This window comes from Semicossyphus pulcher, unplaced genomic scaffold (assembly GCF_022749685.1).
Source record: "Semicossyphus pulcher isolate SPU_LCO1_2020_fin unplaced genomic scaffold, fSemPul1.0.p SCAF_27, whole genome shotgun sequence".
Classification (NCBI taxonomy): domain Eukaryota; kingdom Metazoa; phylum Chordata; class Actinopteri; order Labriformes; family Labridae; genus Semicossyphus; species Semicossyphus pulcher.
Genome location: NW_027211701.1, coordinates 5,024,322 through 5,041,635, shown reverse-complemented (window position 1 = coordinate 5,041,635; position 17,314 = coordinate 5,024,322). Strand labels below are relative to the sequence as shown.

At 39.7% G+C, this 17,314-nt stretch overlaps 1 protein-coding gene across 1 annotated transcript; it reads right to left on the bottom strand.

Annotated features, from left to right (window-relative positions):
• Positions 1-1,226: 1,226 nt before the first annotated feature.
• Positions 1,227-16,227, bottom strand: LOC138604870 (phosphatidylinositol 5-phosphate 4-kinase type-2 beta). The gene is made up of 10 exons (XM_069676899.1): positions 15,652-16,227; positions 11,948-12,045; positions 11,265-11,361; positions 10,271-10,423; positions 9,025-9,171; positions 6,948-6,986; positions 6,471-6,584; positions 4,591-4,852; positions 4,144-4,247; positions 1,227-2,391 (listed from the first exon to the last, which is right to left on the bottom strand). Exons 1-10 carry the CDS (start codon positions 15,793-15,795, stop codon positions 2,311-2,313), a joined length of 1,239 nt encoding a protein of 412 aa, XP_069533000.1. The 5' UTR covers positions 15,796-16,227; the 3' UTR covers positions 1,227-2,310.
• Positions 16,228-17,314: the final 1,087 nt, after the last annotated feature.

Sequence of the window (17,314 nt, the reverse complement as noted above, 5' to 3'; positions counted from 1 at the left end):
GGAAAAAATTCAAACTTTCTTTATACATGATATAAAACCCTGGACTGTGTTTTTCCTTTTTAGAGTGGGTAGAAGCAGCGAGATATTGGAAACTCGCGCTGCAAGTGGCGCAGGACAAAGGACATACCTTTTTTAAAAAATAAAAAACGTTTTAAACATTGACCATATTTATTTTCAAAAGAATAAATCATGCAATCCTTCTACATCCTGAGTCAGGATGGTAATTTAAACCAAAACCTAAGAATATATTGCTTTTTATCTTGATACTTTCTGGGGGAAAAAAGAAAATGTCTATCTAGGAATATGTTTCAGCCACATAAAACTTCTAATGCCAGTTTAAAGAAACTACAATATCTAAAATGGCACTTCAATTTTACAAAGAAATGTCTTGTCATTGACAGAAAAGCCCAACCAATGAGACCTTTGAGAAAAAAAGGTTTACCAATAGTGTTATATTTTTGAGCTGGAATGAAAATAGCTTTTCTTTGTTGATTGTGCATTGATTTTAAAGGCTTCTTTTTTCAACAAATAACTTTATTAAAAAATGGAAAACATTATTATACATTGTAAACCAGTTCTAGTGAGGTCCACTGTCTGCTCAGCTGTGCAGCTCAGCTACATGAGACTGCAGACAGTTTCGGGGATTGTAAACTATAAAATCAGAGCGCATCGTCTTGGACAAACTATGCTATGACACCAGTTAAGTTTAAATATGGGCAAATGCCACAAATCATATTTGCTAATACAGATATATTTATGATATGCCTATATCAGCTGTTTGAAACTGAAAAAGTAACCCTGATGACGTCACCACTCAGCTCAGGAATTATACCATTTAAACAATATTCACAGTGTCCTTTACAAACTACGGGTTGCAAAATAAGGACGATGTTAAAAGGAAGGTGTAAGAAAAAAAATCTTAAAAATAGGCTAAAAGCTGCATTATGGAGGAATTTACAGCATTACTTAAAGTTTGTATGTTTTAGCCTGTGCTGATTCAAACTCTTGAAATAAACTAAAACTTGTGCACCACTTTATTTTTCCCTGCTGAACTAGCCATATAATTCTGTATTTTGACATCTTACTGTTTAATCTGATGCTTTATGCAGTGTTACCAAAAAAACACCCATCTAAAGGTCAATTTACTAGCATTTTCTGCACCGTCACTGAGATAGCTTTTATGTTATCATGTGACCCAAGATAAATAAGCAAAGCCAAACAACAAAAACAAGATAAAACTCCCTTTAATATGCAATGAATCATTTTCAAGTAACCTTTTTTTCTAATGTCTGTTGGTAACAAAACAATACTGTATACAAACACAAAATTGCTACATTAATGTAAACAAGATATAAAAATGATCCTTATGGTAATAAAACAAGTATTTGCTGCAGAATTCCCCTTTTTATGTGAATTTTTTTTTCTTAGACCAACCTCCACCAAGCTCATGGTTAAAATTCCAAAAATATTCAAAAACAATATGGCAACGTAACATTCAAACACCAAGTTTTTTTTCTCTTTTTTGTCATTTTAGTCATAACACTCAGATGCTAAGTTCAGTGGTTTGATGTTTCAACTTACTGGTGGAGTCTCATGTACACATCAGCCATGCATTTTTGATATTGCATTCATTTACTTAATACACCATTATATATTAATGTGTTATCCCCTGTTGTCCAAATTGTCAGCAGTACTTTGTATTTTTCTGTTGTTACTGAGAGAGAAGTCTGATGGCGACTGTCAAAGAGTTTGTCATGCAATCTGACCATTCAGCATCTGTGTTTGTTTACATCTGTGTGTTTGTGTGTGTGTGTGTTTGTGTCTAATAGAAATCATAGTAACAACAACGACATAAACAGAAACCGAAGAGACTCTACTAACAAACTGGTAACTGCTGAAGCTGACACACTCGTTCAAGGCATTAGTGAGACAGTTTCCGTGCTGGCGTGAGGAGTAACAAGGTGGCTGAGGCGGATCGGGAGGCAGAAAAATTTAAAAGAACAGGGAGATTATCGGGGATGTTGTTCCAAATTCAATGCGGGGTTTCACGAGTTTTCCTTGCAGTGGATGAGGGAACCAGGGAGGTTTGTGTGGTAAAGTGTAACAGGCTCGGTGCATCCCTCCTGCCAGGTTGATGCTGGCACTGGGAGGACATTGGTAGTTTTTTTTTTTTTTGTAATTTTTTAAAGAAATGGAGAGGCAAGGGGGGTTGGACCTACATTGAGGTGAGGGAGAAGAGAAATAAGTGCGTGGCGTTTGATAGGTCTATGACAGGAAGTGAAAGGCTGGACTGGGGAGTGGGAGATGAGTCTATGATAAGATGTTGGACATGAACTCGTAGAATCGTTTGGAGTACTGCTCCGGGTTCACCGTCGAGATCTCGGCCCCCGCCTGAGAAACAAACAAACAAACAAACAAAAAGGGCAATTAAAAAGATGGAGGAAAACACAGGCAATATCAGAAAATCTAAACTTTTGATTGCAATACGATTTGTTACATTGAATAAAATGACCTGAAACACTGACAGTTTTAGGACTACTGTCATCTTCTATGGAGCTCCAAAATGATCGTTGCTATCTGTGTTTATGCTGCTACTGTTAAGTAGGATTTTCCTTAGAAAAATAAAATATAGACTTTTACAAATATAATATAATATAAATCATCACTTATGGGCCTCTATACATGCGTGTTGGTGAGTGTATGTGCAGACCCTTGTGAGACCCTTCCCTCTGCATCTATTCTGTTGTTTTGTTTTGCACGGGACGTTTTCAGGAGGGGCGCTGTTGTGGTTCCCTGAGCCAATCACAGCGTAAAGATGAGCGTGGGAGTGGTTCAAATTAGTATCTGGGCTGCATTCAGACCGGCAAACATGGCGAAAGAGTGATGCAGAGTTGGCCTTCGTTCTGTTGGACAGGTAGGTGCCTCAAACCGGGTAGGACAAGCTAGCTGTCGGTGTTAGCTCGGCGGGGTGGGCTTGTTCTCACAGGAAAGAGTGAGAGTGAGCTTCTGGTGACGAAGAGCCCAGGAGGAGGGGCCCAGTTTGAATGTGTTGTTGACAAAATGCAAGGAAAAAATCCTACTTATTATACATTTAAGTTCCACATTTTCACAGTCAGTGTTGTTTTGCTATTTGTCCTTCCTTTTAGTCTGAATTAACATCTTCATATCTCTCTAATATTAAAGCCTATGTGTGATTGGTCATACACTGCAATCCCCGCCCCTTTCATGTGAATGCACTGGTGGAAACCCTGGATTGACTTATAGAGTTGATAACCAGCATGGTGTGACCGCTTAGCGTGATTGCTTTTCTTAGGCAGAAGCCAGATAACGAAAAGATACCCTGGGTATGTTGAAGTCGCTTCGTAGTAAAGGCCCACGATCCTTGAATCTTTGAATGATACGAACAGTGAAAAATATATAAATTAACCAGTTGATAGTTAAATAATGTAACACATTACTGGATCCTCAGAGTTTCTCCCTATTCCCCGAACAAACTACTGAAAGACCTGAAATAACTAAGCCGATTATTTCAGGGGGAAAAAATGAGAACATTGTAATTAATAATTTTAGGAGACAATAAACAACAACAAAAGTCTATTTAAAAAAAAGGATATTTCAGAACCTTGAATTGAGTTTAATTTAGAATTTAATTACAGTATTCTTTTTTCCTCATAAATATGTATTTTACCATATGTATATAAATGTAAGAACACATTGATACACTGTTTTATGTAATATTTTGTTTTGTAATACTGTAACCATGATCAAATACAAAGGTGTCATGACAGTTGTGCAGTGTAGTGTTGTGTTTACACCCCCTCCCCACTAGATGGCAGTGTTGTGAACGGTCTTCAGTCATTTAAATCTTTCCCTCCAATGTAACAAGTAAACTTGGACAGGAAGCAGTAAGCACATACTGCTTGCTTAAAACAAAGAGCACAGGAGTCATAAGGGGGGGCAATAAATCACAACACATTCAATCATATCCCCTGAATCGTGATTCATATCCCAACGTCAGATTACACGGAGATAAATTTTGCATTCATGTTTAATAATGTCTATTGATCATTTTGGGACTACTCCATCTTCCCTTTGTCTGTGTAGCAACAGATTGACTGATCCTGATGCAGTCTTGACACTCACCCCGTGTTTCACAGTTTTGGCAGCATGTGCAGCTTTTTTCTTAGCGTCATAGTGCGTGAGGATGTCGATGATAGCCATGAAGTATACCTCCTTCTTCACAGCACCTAGCACAAGAACAACACATCACACGGGTTAACTATCACCTGAAAATGAATGACAAAAGCTTCTTTGGTGTGGCCCTGTGTGACACACATTTCTATTATTATTGTATGACGACTGCAGCTTTGACCACTCCTTGTATGTTCCACTCCTCTTTTTGAGCACTCTTAACCTGGCTGATAAAGGTAGTTCGGATTTACTCTGCATGTCTGGAAATAATAAAGATGATGCAATGTATTTGTTAAGCTTCTTATTGTCTCCTAGTTTGACAGATGCGTAGTTATGTAATAAGCTACCACTACTTAAGCTAAGTTAGTAAGTTAGATGGATGTAATAGACAACCCTCACTGTCGTGGCTCTTGATTGCGTAAACGTCCACAGAGGGGTCGAACTCCCCGGGGCCGAAGAATCCTCCACAGTTGAGAGGGTTTCCGGGGCTGTCGGGAGGCGTGCCAAAGGAGCCAGTGAGTACGCCTCCGCCCATCCCGTCATTCTCGTACTCCTCCTCCTCTCCTGTGCCTTCCACGTCCATCTCCTCCTGCTCAGCCCGGTCTACATCATGGATGCCCACCAGGAGACTGTAGTCCATGATCTTTAGGGTGGCCAGGAACTGACACACAGAAAACACACAAAAAGCACTCAATGCGAGACCCGATTGTCTGGTTGATCTAGGCAAAATTACAATCATTCCCTTTTGTAATTATAAAAAAAATATATATATATGTACAGTATATATATATATATGTTCTTTCCATTCACTGTAACACTATAAATGAACAAGATATACTTGCAATGTATCAAAATGCTATGTATAAAGGGAAAGGCCTTGATCTTCTTGAAGAAACCATCAATAAATAATCAATCATTTTCTAAATATACAGCGGCAAATCATAACAAGTTATCCAAGGACGCTTTACAAACACAGCAGTTTCAGACCATACTCTGATATAAACCCAGAGAAAAGTGTTGCCTAATTTTGCCCCTGTATAGTATTTAAAGAGGGTGTATTATGCTGTTTCACATTTTAAGACATATATATAATGCTACAATGTTGGATGTCCAGACTAAACGTTGGGAAAGTTTCAAATCTGTAGGTAAAAGTATGTTGGAGTAATCCCCAGGCTTCTCAGCTCAGTCTGTGGGCTTCTGTGAACACCAGGTTTCACACAGTTTTTTCTACACGCTGCAGTTTGTGACGTCTCAAAGTGCAGCCTCAGCAGACTTCGGAGAGCTGGCCAATCAGAAGACAGCGGGCTTGTAGGGGCAGGGTTTCTTAAAGGGACAGAGACGACTGAGTTGTTTCAGGCAAAGGCTGTATGAGGGCCTGTACAGTGCACCAGTGAGAGAAAACATTTTTTAAACTGTGAATGATGCTAAGCTACTCCACAGGTATTACAGAGTGAAATGTGAAGCTTGAAATTAGCTTCCGGACTTAGCTTACAGTTAGTGACAAGCTGATGAACATAGTAATGCGTTTAGCAGCTCAATAATAGGATGTTTGTGCGCATCAAAATCCCAGCTTACAGTAGTAGAGGTATTGTTGGCCAAATTTGACCTGGTGGCCTGAAACAGTGTTCAAAAGATTATACAAGCTGCTTTGTGTTAGCTTCATGTTTAAATCTGCAACATGTTGCCTAAACTTCTTTTAAACAACTTTACGGGATGATTACATCTGCTCTTGATGTGTTTCTCTGGTGGTTTTGCAGCTAAATTCTGCATTTTGTAATGCTACTATTGCCTACATGAGCAGGAGGCAAGCTACTTTTTGACTCAAACTGTTCTAAAATATCGTTAAAAGATCGTTTTTATTTTACAAGGTCGTTTTAAAATTTGTATTTTCATGTTCATACTTTTTTTCCTCTAGTCTGACTCTTGAGCTGCTGTAGAAAGTGAATTTTTCCTACTTCAGATTCCATAAAGTTTATCTTATCTTATCTAGTGTGGACGTAGCCTTAGTGCCCAAATTTCCACTTAAACTGCCTTAAAGCTCCTGTGAGGAGCTTTTCGCTGGATACGAAACAGACTGAAATGAATTCTGATTACTCTATATGACCAACAGAAGCAAAAAGAGAACATCAGCGACAAGTTATAATTATTATTTTATTGTCTGGATCCTGATCTCCGAAGCCCCATCACATAACCCTGTGATTTAAATCAGAGAAACACTGCTGTTTGAAGCTGATCAACACAACAGCAGACATGATGAACACCTGCGTGTGTTTCTTTACCTCTACATCCCGTTTTAGCTTCTCCAAGAAGTACTTCTTGTTGTCATCTCCTATCTGCAGCTTCTGGCCTTCATTCAGGAAGTCGTTGTCTTTAAAAGTTGGAAGTTCTTTAGCCTGAAGAGAGGGAAAGTATTTTGGTATCAAACTAAAGCTTTGATGTTTGTTTATTTATATAATAACCAGGATATAGCTGCATTAATAGAGGCAAGATGGAGATATCACTAATCATACGATTCAAAAATCCAAATCATCAAAATGTATAGATAAAAGCAAGTCTCAATCCAACCGCTTAAGCAAAAGTACATTACACACTAATAACATGTTGCCAGTGCAATAGGTACCACAGGAATAGATCAGCTTACTTATAACTACTTAATTCGGCTGTAATTTGACAAGTTTGCCTCTGAGGTGAGCTAAGGGCATTTATTTTTGTCCCATCATGTCAGCAGCCATCACTGTACAGAAATAAAGACGCACCTTCTCCTTGTCGCTGGCTTCCCTTGAGACCGTAGAACCCTAAAAATGAGAGAAAAGAAGATTAAAAATAGAATCAAGTGGAAGCAGCTTCAGATACATCAAAGGCATTGTTAGCTTATTACCCACTGTTTCTCAGACAGTGTCTTTTAAACTGTCAATATTGGATAGGTACGGTTGTTTTCTCATGAGAATACTTGGCAAGAGATGAGGCTTGTGCTATGAATCATTTTTTTTAGGAGAGAGTAAAAAAGCAGTCAGTGCACCATGTTCAAAAACTACTGGTATGAAAATATTCAGCACAAACCTAGAAAAGACTATGAATCCATTTAAATTCACTGACACGCTCATTTCTTCCCTCTAAGAGGAAAAATCTTAAAACTCAACAGATGATTTAAAGCCGATTGATTTTAGCCATGCTAGAAATTAAATCACTATTTACTCCATGTTTATCTTATGCTACTTTAAGGATATTTAGGTAGTATATGCACAAAAATAATACGACTTTATGATTTAAATAATGTGTTTTTTATCATCAAATTAACAACAATGGAGGAAGTTAACTTGGAGCCCACTGAAGTGAAACACAAAGCAGGAGCTCCTGATGCACTGGTGTAAAAACAATGCATATAAACTCTACATTTACCCTGAGGGTCAAACAAGCACAAAAATGTAAAGTCAACACTAGAAAAAAATACTTAAAATCACACAAATAACATCTCCTTCAGCATTCAACTTACAGTTTATCCTCATTATGCAGAAGCCCAAATATATTTTGCCTTTTCCCCCCACACACTGTTTTTAACTGCCACCGACCAACCACCGATAGTTCATTCAGAGATCTGGGTTTGTTATGCTGGTAGCTGTTCATGCAGCCCTGCTGGTTCATAGATTTACAATGTTACAATTTCATTTAGCAGACACTTTTGTCCAAAGGGACGTACATCTAGGAGTTAAAACAACACAAGTAACGATCAAGACAGGAGGGAACAAAGTCAGTAAGTGCCAACAGCTTTAAGTGCGATCGGACACAGGTGCCGACAGCCAGTGTGTTGTTAATCATTTCTGTTTTTTGGGGGTATTTTTTTTTTTAGATGTTTTGTCATTTTTTGATTTATCATTAAGATATGGATATGGCATTACAACTCTTTTTGTCTACATTACACTCTCATTTTATCTGGTGGCCACTTTCAGTATTGCAGGAAATAATTCCCCTGTGGCACAAAAATGTTTTAACCCCTAGACCACCATTGTAAAAGAGACGTATTTGAAACTCCTCCAACTGCAAACAAGGTCAATAATACCTCTTTTTTTATAAAACATTTTTGATTCATGAAAGTTTTATTATTGTAAAATTTCCAAAAGCATAGAAAAGCAATTTAATATCCATGACGTCATTATAATAATCATCATAATAAGTTTATAAACTCAGCCTTTATTCGCAGCCAGAGCCAGCAGGAAAAACACAACTGCACAAAGTTATTGGTCCACAACATATGCAGGAAATAAACCTGGAGTAAGATAGGTTTTTTTGTAAGCATGTATAAAACTATTTTAAGTGGACTGAATAAGGGCCATCTTTGGGTCTGGTATCCAGTAAATAATACATCATTGGACTAGCCTCAAGCAGAGATGATGAACTGGCTTATTACATAACTTGAAGTAATAACTAGACTTCACACATGTCCCTCAGGAGCAACTTTAGGTTTTATACCACTTTTCTCACATGTGCAGAGGTACTCCCAAATAATTGTAAACAGACCTTGGTGTTTAAAATTGGTGGATTTCCCTTTAAATTTAATATTGCTCTTGTTTAGAATTACATCTGGTTCATTGTAAAAAAAAAAAAAAACTGGCACAGCTAAGAACATTGTTTTTAAACTGTTTTAACTACTGTCAAGGCAAATAGTCCTGAAAAAATCCAAGAAATAACCAAACTGTAAAAGCTATTTTTGCCTGTTCCCTTGTAGGGGGAGTCCTTTTTCATCATATATATTGTTTCAAATAAATAAATAAATCTTTGACAGTGTTCAGTTGAGGAGTGGTTAAAGCCGTTAGATAACTAAAGGCCATATCCTACCTTCAGGTCATATTTGCGGTGTACGGTGAGGCGATGGCTGAATACATTCCGGGTCACCACCATGTACGTCTCGACCCCGTCCACCGTTAGCCGGTACATGCCCAGGAACTGAGGGAGCAGCGTGTTGCCATGACACTCCACTATAAACTGGAGGCAATCAAGGGAGGAGAGCAGAGAGTGTAATAGGAAGTGTGGGAGTGAGGAATCAAATATACAGTATGAAAACTGATTAATACTGGACACGACACTGCTCCACACTCGAATCATTTCTAAAGTGCTGCAGTATTTACAAGCCTACTGACATTCTCTTTAATACTTGATCAATATAATCAATGGAAGTTGACAATTGATGTTTTTAGTGTTACATATTGTGGGGTCTATATAACTAATGGGTACAAAAAGTTTGGGAATTGCTCCTGTAAATTGCTTCAGCTGGAAGCCACAAAATGGGCTCTAACAGCTGCAACCTTGTCCTTGGTGGGCAAATGCACCCAATCAAAACACATCCACTAAAAGTGCTGTGTTTACCACCGACAGGCACTGATTGCTATCTTAAAAGTGTAACAACGTTATGGAAAAGATACCTACAGAGAAATACCTTTATTTTACAGGGAATTATTATTTTTCATACAAGAAATAACCTTTACATCCCTCTCTTCCAGGCCACCAGACTCGATTGACAAATTTGAAAAAATCATTTGACTTTACATAACACAGGTGTTTTTGGTCTTCTTCTGCCTTGATTGCTGTTTTTTAATGTTATTGTGTGTTACAAAAATATTGAGCTGATCTTAATTAACTATTAAAAACACTAAAGTTAAACAATAACTGCTGTTTGTGGTTTAAAAGGGCTCTTACCTTAATAAAAAGGTTTTTCTCTGTAGAGATAGTCAGTTAGGTAAAAGACCTGAATCTATCAGTGGACAAAAAACGAGCACTTTTGTTGGACGTGCTTTGATCTGGTGCATTTGCCTACAGGGATTACGTAGCAGCCATTATAGTTAATTTCCCTGCTCCAGGCTAAAAGGATCTAGAGAAGCATTTGCCACACTATTTGCTTATAAGTGATCTAGACCCCAGGATATGTAAAAATACAACTCAGGTTTAAAAATGCATGAATTTTAATTTGAATACAGTATGATAGCACAAATAATGATACCCAACATTTAGAGTACCGAGTTAAAAATAGCTCGGCCAGCTCTGTCTGTCTCTGTGTGTCCTGTTTGGAGCTACATAAAGGGTCTACCTGGTGATATTTCTTTAGGATGTTGTGCATCTCAGCAATGTCCTCACTGGACACGGTTTTGATTACAAAGCGGTGGTCGTAGCTGGACAGGAAGCGGTTGCCGAAGCGGCCCTGGGAGTCGCTGTTGAGTGGAGCGCTCCTCGTCAGAGAGTTCTGCCAAAAAGAAATCAAGATGCATTCTCATTTGAAAGTAGAAAATTTACCCTTTGCTAGGCCCCTCCCTTGAATGGCCACTGTCCCATCCTACGTTATCAACTGTAACTAGGCGCCAGGGGCCTGTCAAGCTTTCAGAACAAGGAGAAATGCTGAAACGTTGTGGACATGTAATCTGCAAGTCCGACAGCAGATATCCTCAAAGTTTAGAGTTGGATGTCATATTTTTCACTTTTCTGAAGCCAAAACCTCAAGAGGAGAGATGTTGGACATGGATTAAAAATTGTGGAAGATCTCACTCGCTGCTTAATCAATCGAAGATCAACAAAAACTCCTTTGTTTGCCCCAAGGTAAGACGCTAACTAACTTGACTAGGTTAGCATGCTAGCAAACAAAGATGGTTAAATATTAATGAAAAAATTGGATAATTTAGTTTTGCAAGCAATGGGCTAAAACACATTAGATAATGAAAGTTAAAGGGAGTCAGAACTAAACACTGGCTTAAAATAAAACAGTATATTGACTTACCCTGCTGTGCGAGAACATTGTTGTTCCTGTATATGATTATCTTAAACATGAATTGTCAAGACGTGGAGAAATTATATTCTGGATGTAGCTTTCACCTGCATATCGTCCTTTCTGTTGACTTCTCTCTGATATTTCCGTTGGAACATCTCTCACTGTTATAGTAGAAAACGCCATACTATTTACATGCCGGTGTGAAAGCTTGACAGGCATAGCAACAGTAACTAAGGGGGGTGGGACTTAGCGAAGGGTCAAAAATGTTTCTATTCATTCATCAAAGTGTGTTTATGCCTTCCACCTTGATGTGACTCCTCACCTGGTAGTCCTGGTCATCGATGCAGAACCTCTCCCTCAGGTTTCTGAACACCATGGGACAGTACTCTTTGAACTTAAAGCGACTAGGCAGGTTTTCTCTGGAAAGAAAGAGACACAAAGTCAGCCAACACACAGGAACTCTTGTTACTAAAAATGAGGAAGAACCGTGTATGCAAAATGCTTGCTGATTGTTGGATTTATTTCTGCTATTGCATGGATCCTGCAAAGCCAATAATGCAATTGAGAGTTGAATCTGCAAGTATGCAAGTTCTCCAACAGAACTTTTTCACTTTTTTTTTTATTGATCCAGGAGGTGATGTAGTCTACTGTTTGCCAGAATGCAGGTGGAAAACGCTGGACTTACAACACAAATACCCAGCCCTGCCCTGCAGTAAAATCTCAATTGTCACTTTATGGAGGCTTTCACTCACTCCGAGTATAGCATAGAGAAAATGGGATTTAATAAGTGCAATGAATATCAGGCATAATGTGTGAGTTCTGACTACTTAAATAACAAATACATCCACATCTACAATTTTTTTACTTGACAAAAATTCAGTCAATTCAGAGTGACACTGACAGCAGGTGTTTTAAACTCCGGTGGTTGGTTGACCCATTTCTTTACACACAGATTACAGACTGTGCCCTGAACAGATTGTGCTGACAGTGCTGTGATATACCTACTTGTTAAATAGGTGGTTGTCCACTTTGATCTTACTGTAGGCTTTAAAGTCATCTGGCATCAGCATTACTGGTACAGGCACGTTACTTAACTCGTTCACCTGAAGGAGATAAGTGAGAGAAAGAGAGAGGGATCAGACAAAGCTTGAAGAGAGCTGAGAACAGATGACATATACACACAACAGACTGCATATTTATTCAGGACAATATGAAACCAAAGCTGCAATATTGACTTTTGTGATTTCCATATGGGAACAGTTAGCTTTAACAGACTCCTACGCAAAGTACTCCACTGTTGTGCAGCTCCAGTCAGACAAATCAAGTAGTGCTTAAACATCATATCATCAGGATAAAATACTGCACACGCTAATCTATAGCGTACATCTGCGAACACCAAAGCACAACAACCTCAATGTGTGGAAACATTATGTGTTGACAGTTTCATGTAACCCACACATTCTGCAATATCTCTCTCCCAGTTTTACCAGCGCCAATCATTGACTGTGGGACAAGAGCTTTTCTTGCTGCTGCTGTTAACAAGTCCCCTGAGTCTGATCCTATCTGCTGGAGATTACATCCAGAGCAACCCACACTGACGGACTTCAGAAAAGACTTTTGGTCATCAGGCAGTCATACTGGGGAAATTAAGAGGAAACATGACTACAACTCTACAGCAGGCAGAAAGTGGATTTAAACCGAATTTGAGGAACCATGCACAACGGAGCAGAAGGCTGATTAACCAAAAAAAAGGCAGAAAAGAGGAAGTACACATTCCTGGCAGTGGTGTCTGGTTATTTATTATATACATGTATAAGTTCCTGTTTATGTTTGCTGTAGTTTTGCAGTTGTTTATTGAGTAAGGTGTCCACCATAGAAGGTAATTGGCTGAACTGTGTAGTTCTGGGGGAGGGAAGAGGGAGTTATTGTTATAAAGCTACTTTTAAGCGGGAGTTTGGCGTTCTGGGGAGGAGAAGACGCACCGTTGAGCAAGCGAGGGCTAAGTGAGAAAAGCAGTTAGCCAACCTGTTTGTCTTTTTTTCCAGGGACACCTCAACCTTGGGTTAGCTGTTGCTTGCGACAAGGAATCTGGGCTCTGCTGAGCTAGCAACGCACATCGCCTCTTCCTCATTCTTCCTCCATCTGTCCAGCTACCCCGCAACGCTATATACACTCACTTTCCACTTCATTAGGTACACCTGTACAATCTAATGCAATTTAATACAACAGCTCGGTCATGCATTGTGCTTTCATGAAGTTTAATTTTTGTTGACTTTTGTTGAGAGAAATTATGTTTACTACTGAGGCCATAGGTAAAGGTGGTATTCAACTGAGCTACATCATATTGTGATGTTTCTCTAATGTTTTGTCCTCCCTATGTACATACATGAGGGGGCCAGGGTATTAGAAACACCTAGTACAAACATGTTCTGTACCAGCCACCATATCAGGGAATCTTCCACTCTTAAATCAGTGTCAGTCGGGCTCTAATAATAAATGAGTAAGGACACACACAAATTAACTAATTCACAGATAACCTGACTGTAATGATCATCTGATTCCAACCAATGTTTTTAAAAAGGAAAGTGAGGTCAGGTAACTTTTTTGTGCCTGTGGAGGCCTTGTAACATAAGATGAGTGCAGTAAAATTACATGTATCAGAAAGTGAGAACAGGTATGAAAACATAGCTACTATGTTTTAATTGGGAGCTTCAATATAAACACACTGTGTCCTTAATTGTCAGGGTGCCTTTTGATGATGCTGAACAGACTCTAAAGTTTAAGCTTGAATATACCTGGCAATTATTTGCTGACAGGACTTTTTCAAAAAAGCTGCAAATTATCAGCATTAATCAGCCGTTGTCGTACATCATCTCGACACCACCCGACACGTTGTGGAAGTGAAGTCCTCCAGCATGGAAGCTCAGGTGCTATTAAATATGCATCCAACTCCTGACTGGAAGAAGAGGACTTTGATGAGGAGTCTGTTTGATGTCTTGAATCGGCTTCCCACCCACACCTCAAATCACCGGCTCTGTGTGCTGCATCCAAACACCCACTGCCAAAGTTCACCCACTGAATACTGCAGTGATAACCATATCATTAGCTGCCTCCTTAATTCCCTGGGTGTATGCATTTCATTCTCTGTGTCATTTATTTTAACAGTCTAGCTGGTGTTTATGGTTCTTATGTCTTGCAGAAATCTGCAGAGGTTTGACACATGAATGCATTTACACTGTCACAGTGTCAAATTTGCTGTGGATGTTCACTATCAGCATGATTGGCAGTAAACCACCTTCGAGTTACTACTAATTCTAAATTTATGTTTGGAAGAGAGTCAGTTTTAAAACCTGACTGATATGTGGGTCAGCCAATATTATCAGGCCTATATTTGCCTTTCAAAGATATATCAGTATTGCTGTATATGTTTTCTAATATATAGATATAATGCACAAATTAAACTATGAAATTAGTTGACAAAGTATTATAATGTTAAATATTCTTTAGTAAAGATATTTGTTCAAGTAAGCAGCCTTCTTAATACCTTTGCATAGTATCATATATCAGCTGCTTTATCTGTGATCTATGAACTTTTCCCCATAATTGCGGTTTTATCTGTCTCAAAAGTCCCATATCGTTCAGAGTGTCTGATCAAAAGAGTGCTGATGAGTTTGTAACATACTTCACTGTAACGGACAAAAGGGAACCAGAAATATAAAAAGGGACCTGAAAACAAATTACAGCTGACTGGCAATGAACTCACAATGCAGATAGCAGTCAGGTGGTCCCTCCATTCAGAGCAAATCAAAAAGTTTCAGCCCTGGACACAGCTCTCTGTCACACCTGAGAGGCTGCTATCAGCAATCCAACTATGCAATAGTGGGTGTCTGACTAAACACTTACTAAGAGTATTGCACATTAGGGCAAGATCAAACTGCTGGTGCAAACCCACTCCATCCATCATTGGTGTCCAATCTGCCCTTCACTGTGCTTTTCATAGCCACAGGCAGCCTCAGCCAAAAGTGAATGTGATATATTTTTTTCTACTCTATTTATAGGGGAACTGATGCGAAGGGATAAACTGCAGCGACTGAATGCATGCACTGAGCATTTGAGCTGCAAATACAAGCGCAGCGCAGGTTTATTCAAACAATAGGCAGGCTGCTGCTGCTGCTGTCTGCAGCTGTGGGGCTGAAAATCAGTGTAACCTGCTGCTCCGGCTGCCTGTCACACCCCTCCCACTCCATGCCTGCACTACAGCAGCCGCAACTCACGACTTAGCTCCAAACACTTCACCATCAATGATTTATGTTGGCAGATTGTTAAAGCTTTGCTTTCAGTGAATATGCACAACCTGCCGTGGAGATGCACATTTTCTGACAACAGCTGCAGGGAGTTTAACAGACACGCTTTAAATCCCTGCAAAACGCACGCTTCAGGCAACAGGAAGCTGCGGCTAGTTGTCAAGCGAGCAGTTAGCTACAAGCTCAGATCAGTATAAAGTAATCAATGCAACTTCTGTTCAAGCTAACTACTAAATACTTGGCGAATATGCATGAAATAGACAAATTACAAGACCGACTGAAAGCATCAAAGCTGGCTTGTCAGATGAGGGTAGCTGGCTGACGAGCTAGCATGCTAGCAAAATCAAAACAGCAGCATAAACAAACCGCTCACGAGCGACAACGACACACTTAACACGTACTCACCGTATGGTTGACACCCCACATTAAAACGCTGAGAATGGGCTCACTTGCTCGGAATAATTTCACTTTCTGTCCTATAAAATGCTTCTTTTTCGTCTTGGTTTTGCTCGCGCTGATAGGCGCTGCGCTGGTGCAGTTGGATGACATGTCTCAGGCTGGGATTCAGGGTACGCAAGACGGCGCTCACTGTCGCTCTGAGCCTCCACACACAACAAAAAAAATCGGAAAGTTAAGAGCGTTTAAAATCTATAAGTGCATCGTGCTCGTCGTCCAACTCGCAGCGAGTTTCTGGGAAGGATAAGTGTCTTGTTGGGAGTCAGCGGTAGAGCATTTTGCGCCGTCACCACCCTTCCTCCTCCCGAGCAGGCCGCGGCGGAGTCCAGAGAGCAGCTAGCCGGCCATCAGGCTACAGCCTCTCTTTATTAAAACAAATAAAACTGGAGTTGTGAAATTACGCCGGGCTGCTCCTCTCCTTTCTTTTTAATTGATGCAACCCAAAATTAATGTGATGCTGTTTCACTTGTCAGTGAGTAATCCCATCATGATGCGCCTGAGATTGTTGTCAATCACCGCCAGCGAGCGCTGCGTTCGGGATCTCCTCAAGATGGCGTCCGCGCTGCACTTCACAGTCAACAGCGCCTCCAGCAGGCCGCTGAGAGAACTACAGGGGATCCCAAGCCTCACCTTGAACCATACAGGATCTGGACCAGGATTACCCACAGGATAAGAATAGTATATGGGTAGTGGCCGGGGTTAAAGACCGAGGCTGATGCTGAGGCTAAATCCGCCCGTTACCGCCCTCTGTTTTTGTTTTCTTTTTCACTTAAAGCCCCTGTGAGATGAAACAGACTGAAATTAATTCTGATTGCTCTCTGGGCTTTTTTCACAGCAGACATTTTGACTTCTCACAGGAGGAAAAGTACAGGTGTTAATAACAACTTAAACAATAGTAACATTAATACCTGTTATATTCAGGTGTCTGAGAAAACCACGACAGGCAATCAGCATGCACACTAGGGCCATGAAATTGAAGCAGCTAAATGGAATACAGCCATCATTAATGCTATAACACTTGCACTTTTCTTACTGTGATATGCAAAAAGGTCTTCTGTGAAAAAGGCCTATATGAGCTACAAAAGCAAACCAGACCATCAGCGACAAAATGGATTATTTCTATATTGTTATTTTTAATGCCTGAAACAGCTGGCAGAGGGTAGGTTTAAGACGAAGCGATTAACTGCACGCTGCCTTTGTTTAACATTTTCCCGGGCAAAAAATTTGAGTGAGTGATACATATGACTGTTAAAGAAAAGCGCGATAAGATTATTTGTTAAAAACTACCCCTTAACATGTGCAGGACAAAATCAGCAGAGAGATAAGAGGCATGGCTTTGTCCACAGAGGGCGCCAAAATCTTCACAAACCGAAAGTTCCTTTCATTTACAAGTCAAATTGCCATCATGAAAGTTTAAAGGCTGTTTGATAGTGTTGTGACGTTCGCCAACGATCTGATTCTTTTGAACGGCTCTTTGGTGGGACCGAGTTGCAGATGAGAGCTGTTCTTCTTTTAGTTGTGCCCAAATGTCACTGCCTGCCCTAGATCCAATCCCCTTTTTGCAAAATTACCATAGGCAGCTTTTATTAACTCCAACTCCGCTATACTAGGA